Source organism: Mauremys reevesii, linkage group 5 (genome assembly GCF_016161935.1).
Source record: "Mauremys reevesii isolate NIE-2019 linkage group 5, ASM1616193v1, whole genome shotgun sequence".
Classification (NCBI taxonomy): domain Eukaryota; kingdom Metazoa; phylum Chordata; order Testudines; family Geoemydidae; genus Mauremys; species Mauremys reevesii.
In genome coordinates, this window is record NC_052627.1 from 29,530,424 (window position 1) to 29,543,055 (window position 12,632).

Consider the following 12,632-nt stretch of genomic DNA (forward strand, 5'->3'; position numbering starts at 1 on the left):
CTTGGTGGGTTTGCTTTGCAAGGGGTTGTTCAGACACCCTTCTGTTCTTAGAGCTGGCCAGATTTTTGGTTTGTTAATCCATTGCAAGCCAGTCCTGATATTTAGCAAATGTACTTGGTATTCTTAAATATTTGCTGAATCGTTTGGACAAATTACTTCAACTGTTCATTATTTGTTACTTGTCATGTGGTGTGTATATATATCCCTGGTTGGATGACTGTCTATAAAAGTAAAAAAAGCAAATGGCAAATAATAGATACTATACCTATAGTAGAAATACAATAAACTTCCTTTACATGAATAACAGATGTTTTGATACCACAAGCAAGAGTGAAACAAATTAAAGTAAATTATTTATATAGTCACAAATCTGTTTTTTCCCATTATTCGAGCAGCTCTGTTCTGATATCTCTTGTCCCCAATATCCCTTTGAGTTTTTAAGACTGTGGAGGGGCGAATACCCCCTAATCTCAAAGAAACATTCAAATGAAATCAGCATCTCCCCTGTTCTTTCAAAAGTAAATTTCACACAATTTCAGTGCAAAATAATTGATCAATCAAATCCTTTTGTAGACCCTTGCTTCAGTATTTTATGCTTTGAACATCTTTCCAAAATATGTTAACTGTGCTTCTACTTTCAACTTACTCCAATTGCTCCTAGAAACTCCATCAGCATTTCCTACAAAAATGAAGTCGTCTATGAAAAACATCAGTAAGTTTCTAAGCTATGTCTACACTCAGGAAAAAAAGGTGTATTTTTAGCATATAAAAACACAAGAGAGACCATACTGGGTCAGACCATGGTCCACTTTTCCCAGTTGCCTGTGTCTGACAGTAGACCATACCAGAGTTTCAGGGAGAGTGTACAGAACAGGGCAGTTAGGGGTGGATCACTCCATATCTTCCACTCCTGGCTTCTGGTAGTCAGAAGTTTAGGGTCACCCCAAAGCATGCAGTTGTGTCCCTGTCCATTCTGGTTAATAGCCATTGTTGGACCTATCCTCCGTGAACTTATCTAGTTCTTTTCTGAACCCAGTTATACTTTTGGCCATCAAAACATCCTATGGCAACAGAATTCCACAGGTTAAGTTGTGTATGTATGAAAAAATACTTCCTCTTGTTTGTATAAAATCTGCCACCTATTAATTTTATCAGGTGACCCCTGGTTTTTGTATTGTAGGAAAGAGTAAATAACAGTCTCTATTCACTTTTTTCACATCATTCATGATTTTATAGACTGCTGTCATATCCCCACTTAGTTGTCTCTTTTCTCAGATGAACATTCCTAATCGTTTTAGTCTCTCCTCACAAATAAGTAGTCCAAACCCTTGCTCATCTTTGTTGCCCTTCTCTGAACCTTTTCCAGTTCCACTATATCCTTTTTGAGATAGGGCTACCAGAACTGGACACAGTATTCAAAGTGTGGGTGCACCATGGATTTATATAGTGGCATTATGATATTTTCTGCCTTAATTTCTATCCCTTAGTTCTTAACGTTCTGTTAGCCTTTTTGACTGCTGCTGCACACTGAGTAGAAGTTTTCTGAGAACTATCCATGGTGATTCCAAGATTTTTCTTGAGTGATAATAGCTAATTTAGAACCCATCATTAAATATGTGTATTACTTTGCACTTATCAACACTGAATTTGGTCCTGCTTTGAGCGGGGGATTGAACTAGATGACCTCCTGAGGTACCTTCCAACCCTGATATTCTATTAATTTCATCTGCAATTTTGTTGCCCAGTCACCATTTCTGGGAAATCCCTCTGTAGCTCTTTGTCAGCTCTGTGTAAGCTCGAAAGCTTTCTGTCGCACCAACAGCAGTTGGTCCAATAAAAGATATTATTCTTCCAACTTTGTGTCTTGAATATCCTGGTACCAACACGGCTACAACACCACTGTGTATCATTTATATATATCCAGTAAGGGAGGCAAGTCTACAATACCTGTGCATGTGGAAACCCCGGGATAGGCAGCTAACGAGAAAATGTGATTCTCTCCTGCATTGGGTTTGGCATTGCTGTGTTGTGTTCTACTGTTGAGCCTTGGTGGCCAGCAATACACAACTAGGAATGATAACTAAACAACCAGTCCTATTTTATATAAATCTTATTTAACCTTAAGCTGTATAGCTTCTGAGAAAACAAATGATCTGTTAACACTCAAGGGTGTTTTGATTTGAATTACTCTTACATTTGGTTTACAGAATCATTCTACTTATGTAGTACATTTGTGAAATACATACCTCTACGGGCATGTTTGCGAGTGCTTTGAATGGTTCTTTATGGATGATTGATATGTTGTAAGTTGCCTTTTTGTTGGGCTCATCAAAGCAAGGAAACGACTTCCGTGCATCTGTTGGCTCATGATCGGTAGCTGCTATGCTCCTTTAAAATAAACAAAAAGATTGTTGCATTGTCCTACGCCTTCACGATAGCCATTCTTTGTTATTTCCATGTGTGAACATAATTGTTTGTTAGTACTGCAAACTGTAGTAGAACCAGCAAAAGTTTTATTGTCAGTGGTCTTTTTATAAAGATACAACTTAAATATTTATAACCCCCCAAATATACTTCGGCTTCTAGAAGTCACGACCAGTAGGTATTTGAACAATAAACAGGTAAAACTGCTAATCACAAATGGAGGATGTGCTTAAATATTTTTTAAGCGCAGGAAAAGTAAAACACAAGCGGTTCCTCCCCTAGTAAGGGGAAAATCCTGCTCATCCTACCAATGTGAGTAATCCCATTGACTTCATATTAGTAAACATTAGTAATGTCCTCAACTAAAAGGAAACTGAGGCCCTGATCTAGCGATGAGCTCTGAATGAACGGACTGCTCTGCCCATAGGAAGCACCACTGATTGGGTCTTCCTGGAGCTCGTTACAGGATCGGGACCTGAGCTTCTCTTGGAAAGACATCTTCAAAAGTTTCTGAGTGATGGTTTAACTCCACCCCCACAAAATACTGAAGCTGCCTGCACAGTACTTTCTTGTTCTAGGCATTTATCACTTAGAGGTTACCCTGTACATCTGCCTGCCAGTGCTGCTAAACTTTAATGACTCCAGCAATGAATTGTGCATTGACATGAAATGTTTGAAATAGGGTGGAACACCTAATGACAAATCAGTGCAAGTGTATTTGCGGGTTTTAGCCTGGAAGTGAAGTGGGCTCACTTAGAAATAACTAAGGGAATTGTTGCAAAATGGGATCATTTAGAAAATGTTGCCAAGGTTTTTATGAAACATCCTCCTACATGAAATCAAGTTTTCCCCTATCAGCATGCTGTTCAGGGATGGAACATGCTCTCTGTTCTGATTGATGGGGGAACGAATCTCCGATATCTCTTCAATTAATTTGGAATGTGGTGCATTTTCGGACAGCATTTCTACAGCTGCTCAAGCTGTAGGGTAAGGTGTGGATTTTTTGTTCTTTCCAAAAAAAGTAATTAAAAATACTCATAATAAATTATAGATCTTTACCACCATCACAAGTTTACTTGACAACCAATTTTTCAATGTTTCTGTTGCCTTGGCTTTCCCCTGTGATGGTTAAATACTAAACTGGTCATTAAGAACCTGGAGTAGCAGCAAGGTTCATGCAGAAGTCTGAGGAGGTAATACATCTCAATTTTTTTAATATTCATATTCATTTGGACACTCACTCAAATGCCTTGAATTCATGGTCTTGGAGGAAGAAGTGTAATGAACATCACCGTATTTAAACCTCTCAAAATAGCTTAGACTTAATGGAGTTTCTTCTGCTTTGTAAGTTGTCCCGTTCTCCTTTTTTTAGGGTTTGGAAGATATTTCACAGCCAAGTTAACTTCAATCCCCTGGACAATGTTTTACAGCTGTTGCTTTAAAAAACTGTATATATTTGGACACTCTTCTATCCATGTTCCTCAAGAACCTTTTCACTGATTTATAAGGTGATAAACTATATATCCTCATGCATTTGTGGTGGGCAGAAACACCAGTGATGCAATGTCTCAATGCCACAATTCATGGGGGTTGATTCAGAGACCTCTAGACTAGGCCATGCTCTTGTGCAGACAAGTGGTAATTAAAGAAAAAATGAAATATTGTATAACTTGGTTTTAAGATAAAACCCTCTCTTTTTTATAAGGTGGATTCTGCCCCTGCAATTTCTGTTGATCTCTAGGTTTTTAAAACATGAACCAGAAGTGACAAAGTTGTAAATATACCAGGAATATTAAGAGGAGATCTGTCTGTTACCACATGCAGCTGTTGTTCCCAAAATAAAACATTGCTACATTTAGAGAGATGATAAATTACCATTTTTTGCCAAGCATATACAGATTTTCAATAGAGAGAGTTAAGTAATGGATTTTCATACTCTTTTTGCAAACATAGATTCATCACTTTCTCAGGGAAATTTTGGCACTTTAATAAGGATACATAGTCCTGGCAAAATATCTTTTCTGCCTGCCACAACTGCCTTGGCTTCCTTTTAAATAGAGAAAATTCAAGCAGAGAATGGAAAACGATTTCACATCTGTGCAACCAACAAAACCGGTAATACCAGCTTCCTTATCAGCTGGAGATATGCTCAAACTAGCACCATTTGAGCCCCCCTCCACACCCACACAGTGCTTCACTCCAGTGGTTTGAATAAAGGGGAACTCAGATCTGAACCAGATTTTAGTTCTGCAAAGCCAAGACATAGCTGCCTTGCCCATCTGTATCCTCAGTAATACCAGAAGAAAAGAAACTGGAGTTATTTCACATCTCTTGATGGCAGCTGAGGACAAAAAAAATCTGTCATGCTCTAGGCTGATGCTTATTTGGCATGTTTATAGGTCTCGTTATCCTCACATCTGAGCACCTCACATTCTGTTTGTTGTATTGATCCTCACCACGACCCTGTGAGGTAGGGAAGCACTATTATCCCCATTTCACAGATGAAGCGCAGAGAAGCTGATTGTCCAGTGTCATAGTGGAACTCTGTGACAAAGAAGAGCATTAAACCCCAGTTTCCCAAGTCCCAGGCTAGTCCCCAAACCACTGACTCATCCTTCCTCTGGGACCTAACATTGTTCTCTGGTGAATGTATAAAACCAGAGGTGGATCCAAGGGACAGTGAAGTCTGGACCCATGCCCAGTGTATAAAGAAAAGGGGCTGCAGCAATGCTTAAGCAATCCTTTGCCCGGGCAGAAGCAGCTGTCCAGTGGGCTTTTTCCACTCCACCTCCTCCTCCCTGCCATTCTTCCTCTTCTCCATCAGCAGCCAGGTCCCACAGCTTCTGAGGCTGTTCAAGAAGAAAGCTAATTGCCAGCTGGCTCAGTCCCCTCCCAGGTTCCCCCCCCCTTCAGAATATAGGCTGGGCTGGTAGCACTGCCTATTGTTAATGACACCCAATTCTTCCCATGATAAGACTGTTTTCACATGCTTCTAACATTGCCAAACTTTTATCATTTGGGCTAAAATCTCCCACACCAGGCATCTACCTCAGGCTGAAGTTTACTGAAAAATTTCAGACAAAATAGTTTAGTTGCTTGCTTCTGAGAACAAGGCGAGGGGAAAATAAGTTGTCTGCCCATGTTAAACAATTCTGGTGCTTTTTCCTTCGTGAATCTCTAGTGCCCGCATGCCCTGGAGGAGGCATTTGAAATTTTGGTAGGGGGTGGGTGACCCTTGTGTCAGGACTGTGCTATGCCCATGAAAATCTGCCCAAATTTGGTCAAGTTTATAAGCCTTTGAAATATCACAGTTTGCATATGTTCCATAGTGGCTTGTTAGAGTTTGGCCTCTAAATTCACTGAAGATTTCATTTGCATTGGGCATGCTGTAGCCTAGGGCTGAGTAGAACTTTCCCTGTAATTACAGCTCTGGGCTACTGAGGCCCACGTGGAGGCTGGGTACCTGAACTTAGAGTAGGAAGCCTGTTTTTCATGTGCTCTCAATGCCCACCCAAACCCTTGACCCCACCCACCCCTGGGCACAGTTGACATGGAAGAGGAAGCAGCCTGATTTGAATGCAGAGGGAACAAGAGCTGGACCTGAGGGGAAATCTGGGGATTATATTGGGCCAAGGAATCTTTTGTGGGGAGACTGGGACTGTAGGCTGATGGCGAGGGGAGAGGAGAAAGAAACTGGGAGTTGGGTGGGTAGACAGGGACTGGCTGGGCAAGAAGAATCGTACTAGGAGCCAAGGAAGGAAGTGTGTGTGTGTGGAGGGGGAGGAAAACTGATATCAGATGGAGAGCTGGGGAGGATTGGAACTGGCAAGCAGTGAAGCTGATGGGAGAAAGTCAGGGTGAGGGAAGGCAGATCTGACTAGAAACCAAGATTGCGGGGGAGGGGAGGGACGATGACTGGGTCAAGGAGAAAGGGAGATATGAGTGGAGGGACATGGAGCTTGAACTAGGAGCCCAGGAAGGGAGACTGTGACTGAGAGCTAATGGGGATGGAGAAAGTGGAGGGAGAAAAACAGATTAGATGGGGAACCAGAAGGGGGAAATGGGGAATTGTTGGGTGAGGAGACTGGGACTGTGCATGCTGTGAGGAAGACTGGGAGTGGAGGTGGAGAGACTGGGACGAGGAGTGCAAAGAGAAACTAGGACTGGCTTGGCAAGGCGACTGGGACTGAATAGGTGAGGAGAATGAGATTGGTACAAGGGGCCATGGAGAGGGGGAGAGACAGCACTGGGACAGGGACAAATTGAAGAGGACAGGACAGAAGAAATCTAGCTAGGAGAGATAAACAAAAGACGGTTTGCCCACTTGAGCATGCTTCCCTCCAGAGCCTGGAATGAAACTCAAGATCCGTGAGCCTCACCATTCCTCTGCCATCAGCAAATATCTGTGAAAGCCAGTGGTAAAATGTATATCATCCCCTTCTAGTGCTGGTCCACATAAAGGAGGACAATCTACTACTTCTATCAGTTATTCTGTTAGCCTAAGTGGCAGACATCTGTGTGGTGGATCTAAAGCTTCCAACCCTGCTGATGAAACATGTGAATGCCAATATGATTCCACATGTTGGAATTTCTGTTCACTTGCTTTTCAGTTTGCTTTTTTGAAAAGTTAGGAGATTAAACACACAAAGCTACATTAAAGAAATATTATTAAGGTTGCAAAGTCAAGTACTCAAAAGTTAGGAAATGCCAGAATTAAGATTGTCTGTGCAACCTTAATTCAGATGTCTTGTTTATTTGCATTATGATCGTCATAAATTACAAACTCAGATACTATTTTTTCCAGAGGACCTTTGCCTCATTCAGAACACAGATCCGTTTGGGGAATGAACCAGGGTTGTGTAATGAAGCAGATTTGTCCGTAGGATCCCTGCCTGATTTATTGCTGATGTTGGAAGGTGTGTAATGATTGAGGCAGGGAGATTGTAAGAAGAGAATGGATGGTCTCCATCCAACAGGACTCCACTGGCCATCACATACAGTCCCCAGCTAAAACCCCTCCAGCGCATCATCAGGGATCTACAACCCATCCTGGAGAATGATCCCACACTTTCACAGGCCTTGGGTGGCAGGCCAGTCCTCGCCCACAGACAACCTGCCAACCTGAAGCATATTCTCACCAGTAACTGCACACCGCACCATAGTAACTCTAGCTCAGGAACCAATCCATGCAACAAACCTCGATGCCAACTCTGCCCACATATCTACACCAGCGACACCATCACAGGACCTAACCAGATCAGCCACACCATCACCGGTTCATTCACCTGCACGTCCACCAATGTAATATATGCCATCATATGCCAGCAATGCCCCTCTGCTATGTACATCGGCCAAACTGGACAGTCTCTAAGGAAAAGGATAAATGGACACAAATCAGATATTAGGAATGGCAATATACAAAAACCTGTAGGAGAACACTTCAACCTCCCTGGCCACACAATAGCAGACCGTAAGGTGGCCATCCTGCAGCAAAAAAACTTCAGGACCAGACTTCAAAGAGAAACTGCTGAGCTCCAGTTCATCTGCAAATTTGACACCATCAGCTCAGGATTAAACAAAGACTGTGAATGGCTTGCCAACTACAGAACCAGTTTCTCCTCTCTTGGTTTTCACTCAACTGCTAGAACAGGGCCTCATCCTCCCTGATTGAACTAACCTCGTTATCTCTAGCTTGCTTCTTGCTTGCATATATAAACCTGCCCCTGGAAATTTCCACCACTTGCATCCGAAGAAGTGGGTATTCACCCACGAAAGCTCATGCTGCAAAACGTCTGTTAGTCTATAAGGTGCCACAGGATTCTTTGTTGCTTTGATGGTCTCGTGGTTAGGGCATGCTGTCCTAGAGAACTGGAATGTATCCCTTCCTCTTCCATAGAGTTCCTGGTCATGCTGGGAAAATCAGTTAAAGCAAACTTTTCACAGGTGGTCAATAATGGGGCTTCACTTGAAACCCTGGTATCTAATTTGCAGAAGTGCTAAGAACTCCCAGCTGCAGCTGAGGTCACTGGGAGCTCTGCTTAAATATATAAAATGCTATGTAATGCTACATATTCTACAAAAAAAATAAGATACTGGTATCATCTCAAATTAGTGGGTACTTTTGACCTTTATTTCTATGTGCCTCAGTTCCTCATCTGTAAAATGGGAATAGCAACATCCCTTCGTTTACAGAGGTGTTGTGAAGGTAAACTCATTAATGTTTGTGAAGCACATGGATACAATAATAAGTACCATAGAAACACCCAGGAGGAAATTTAATAATTCCATCTCTAGAGCAGGGTTTGAATAGTGTCCAGTAAATAACACCTGGAATGATGAGAAGATAACAAAATAATGAATAACTGCTCATTAATTGAGCACCATCCCCACCGTCTACTGAATGAGGCAGTGGTCCTGTGGAAAACTAGTACACAATGCTGTAATTAAAGACTGTATCATAGTGTATACAAACAAGGGCCAGAATTAAGGTTACACAGGCATCTTTAGTTTAGGCATTTCCTAACATGATAGTGTTTGACTTCGCAACCTTAATAATGTCCTTTTAACAGAGTCTCTAATATCCATACACACACACACACATCCCCTTCCCACCGTTTGCTACACACACTTGCTATGAAGACAGGATGCCTCCTGCTTCCACCTTTGAGCTGCTGTTCCACCTTTCCCTCTTACTTCTGAAACTGAGGCCTGGTGGTTGAGAGAGAGGTGGGATGAAAGATGAGCTTGTGGTTAAGACCCTGAACTGGGCTTTAGGAAATTGGGGTTCTGTCCCTGATTCGCAGACAGATTTCTTTGTGTTACCTTGGGCAAGTCATCTCTCTCTCTCCCCTTCAATAAACTAGAAATAACAACTTCCTACTTTACAGGGGTGTTGTGAGACCAAATGTGTTAATGATTATGAGGCTGTTAGATGCTAGGGCCATAAGTACCTTATCTAGATTGATAACAGAGGAGCTGCATAGGGATGGTAGTGAGGGAATAGAGCTGAAGAGCCAACTGGGGGCTCAGATGCTCCCCATATGGCTTCCTCTTAGATCAAATTGCTGCTGCATCCCATTTGTATACATATGGGGAGGGGACCCAGTTGCCCTTTGCTTTTCTCTCTGCTCTTGCATCCTCCCTTGCCAGTGCCTGCCTCTGCTTTTGCTCATGGTATTGCCAGTCAGCAGCAGAGTGAAGCTGACATAACTCTTGCCTGTTGCAGCACCGGGTTCTACATACAGGTCTGTCGCATCTTAGGCGCATTTAACATGCGCAATTTCAGCTTTACGCGGTCGGCAAAAATGAGAAGAAAAAAAAGAGAAAAATAACAATTTAAATATTGTTTCTATAGTGCGGGCGATTCTGCCCGCCATTACACTCAATGTAATTTTGACTATACGCAGGGGTGGCTCTAGGCATTTTGCCGCCCCAAATACAGCAGGCAGGCTGCCTTTGGCGGCTTGCCTGCGAGAGGTCCGCCGAAGCCGCGGGATCAGTGGGCCCCTCCGCAGGCAAGCCGCCGAAGGCAGCCTGCCTGCCGCCTTCGCGGCAACCAGCAGAGCGCCCCCAGTGGCTTGCCGCCCCAAGGACGCGCTTGGCGTGCTGGTACCTGGAGCCGCCCCTGACTATACGCAATTTTTGCTTTACGCGCTAACTGCGGAATGTAACCCCAGCATAAGATGAGACAGACCTGTAGCAACAATGAAAACTGATTAGAATTGTTAATTTCACTCTGCTGCTATTCAGGAAAGCTAGAGGTATTCCAATAGCCTGTCTGCTGATTCCAGGTTACTGTCTAAGACTCAGGACTGGAAATGTCACTTTTAAATCATAAATGTAGCAAAAAGTGATGGTTATAGTGCCCGTCTCCTAACACATACTCACCAGGGAAAGTTTGCCACTTAGCACTGGCTAGCAGATTTTTCAAACCCTGCCTTTGAAGTAGTGGAGATCTGAGGCAGGGAAAGCGTTAATAGAACCATCAAAAGCACATACATTTGGGTTCTTTAATTGAGGCTAAACCTTTGCAACATTTTAATAATCATTGATCTGATTACAAGGAGCTAAAATATATCAAATCATAGATATCCTCCAAATTTCAAACCTGCCCATGTGTAATTTAAACCAGCTGGGGAAGGAAAAGTGGAGCTCTGATTCTGACATTCCTTTTGCTTACAACATCAAAGCGGTTATGTCAAGAAAGCTGCCACAATGCTAGTTAGTTGGCATTTCACTGAACGGTTCTTACTTTGGGGAGTGATAGAAAACAACATACAGAGCTGCATGTTATGTACCAGACTACACACATAAAGCAACAAATAGGACTCAGTCCCTGCATACAACTCCCAGATGTGAGTTTGCAAAGATCAGGGATAGACTATGGCCAATAGAGTTCCAAAATGTTTTTCAGAATAAAAACTCAAACCCACATTTCCTTATAAGCTGCCACCCAGAGACTGCTTTGGCTTCTTAATACTGTACCTTTCTGAGGGAAGCAGGAAAATTAAAAGAGAGCCCAGAAATGTATGTAATTTGGTGACAGAGAGAAGGCGAGAGAGGGAGAGAGCAGGTCTGAGCAAGTAGAAGTAGAGTCAAAGTTTAAAAAAAATAGGTTTACTTGGTCACTCCATTCTCTGTGTAGGTGGTTCTATAAAATCCAACGAGGGAGCCATTCAGCCAGCCTTGGAACTTCAGGGTTAGTAGATAGTTGTCATTTGCAGTAGTGGCAGAGAGCATCTCTTTTGCCTCCATCACCACATATTCATGTTGTTCATATTCAAAACACTCGATCAGTGCAATCTGCTCCCCCGAGGATTTCTGGAGCATGGGCATCTCTGTGATCTTGGTCTCTCGGAGGTGAAGCCACAAGTACTTGGTAGGTTTACTCAACTTGATGGAGATATTGACTGTCCCTGTGTAGATATCTTCATCCATCATAGGCTTCATTTCCAACTCATAGTGTTCTGGGTTAATGTAAGTGGGTAGCCTGAAATCTGTCCATTCTCCCGTTGCATCATTTTTGGGAGGGCAGTGGCTTGCCTCCACTGTCCCAGGAGTAGTGGTTGCTGGCTGTTCTGTGCCTCCGGAAGGTTGGCAAGGCTCAGGTCTGCTTAATCCCACGCCAAGTCCCACAGCTAAACCTACCGCAGCCACTGCTGCACAGATGATGGCCACATGCTTTTTCTTCATGCAATACCTCTTGGACTTCTTATCCTCAAAATCCATTCTCTGCATCTTTGCTCCCCTGTCTTCTTTCAGAGCTAAACATTAACCTTAAAAAGGCTTATTAAGCACCTCCGCGCTGCTTGTTTTTAGTAAGCCCAGCAGATTCAGTTTGTATTTTAATGGTGTAGTTATAGCCTTTTTGTCTCTCCCACCTCTCCTTCCACTATGCACTCAATTAATTAAAGGTAGCACTCATCTGAACCAGAGGAAAAGTGGCTGATCTAGAGGAGTGCAGCTGTGAAGAAAGACAGAGGAAACTGGCACAGAACACTGTTACTACTCTACTCTCCTTATAAGCAGTTCAACCCCACCCCCTACTCCTCCTGCTCTGCTCTGAGTTAAATATAAAACAGCACTATGTTAATCAGCAGTTAGGAGATTATATGCCAAAGCGCTGTCAGCAGCTTTCAGAAAGTTCACAGATAGTGGTGTAACTTCTAGGAAGCCTCAACTTTTGCCACTACCTCTAATTTTTAATACTGTTGTTGTTGTTGTTTTGTTTTGACAACCAATGATTTCCTTGAACTTCCACCACAGTTTCTGTGCAATAAAATTTCCAAGGTTTTAAAAAAAATCTTTGTAATTTGTCAGTTTTTCCCCCTCAGTTATAGAGTCATTGTTTTACTGTGTGGTTATAGGCAGAAGAATTGGCAATAAAATTATATATCTTCACTTTTGTTTCAAGCCTTAAAACTTTGCTCTTTTCACACATACAGGACCAATTTTCCAAGAGATCTTTTAGAATTGCACATACGAACAGGTAGCCAGGGATGTATTTACTTCCTTAGCCAATGCAATTAGTGTTTTGTGTTGTATGAGCCTTTTGAGACACTTCTAAAAATGTGGTTCACAATATGATTTAGACACTAGACAACCTTCATTTCCATAACCAAATATCAGGTAACATGAATCAAATAGAACCTGATCCTGCAAGGGCAATTTTTGAGAGTAAGGTCTGCTTCTGTGAGTAAGGATTCCAG

General features: G+C 42.5%; 1 protein-coding gene and 1 long non-coding RNA gene across 6 annotated transcripts in view; one reads left to right on the top strand and one right to left on the bottom strand.

Moving 5' to 3' along the window:
• LOC120405580 overlaps positions 1-5,512 on the top strand; it is a 66,720-nt gene extending 61,208 nt beyond the window's left edge. For all 5 annotated transcript variants that reach the window (XR_005598698.1, XR_005598697.1, XR_005598696.1 and 2 more), the window contains one exon: positions 3,797-5,512. This is a non-coding gene — a long non-coding RNA (uncharacterized LOC120405580). The remainder of the gene's footprint in view (positions 1-3,796) is intronic.
• LOC120405578 (glutamyl aminopeptidase) overlaps positions 1-11,799 on the bottom strand; it is a 50,810-nt gene extending 39,011 nt beyond the window's left edge. Inside the window, exons 1-2 of the mRNA XM_039539216.1 lie at positions 11,045-11,799; positions 2,247-2,388 (exon numbers count right to left, since the gene is read on the bottom strand). Of these exons, the coding sequence (XP_039395150.1) occupies positions 2,247-2,388; positions 11,045-11,661 (759 nt within the window). The 5' untranslated portion in view covers positions 11,662-11,799. The remainder of the gene's footprint in view (positions 1-2,246; positions 2,389-11,044) is intronic.
• Between the last annotated feature and the right edge of the window lie 833 nt (positions 11,800-12,632).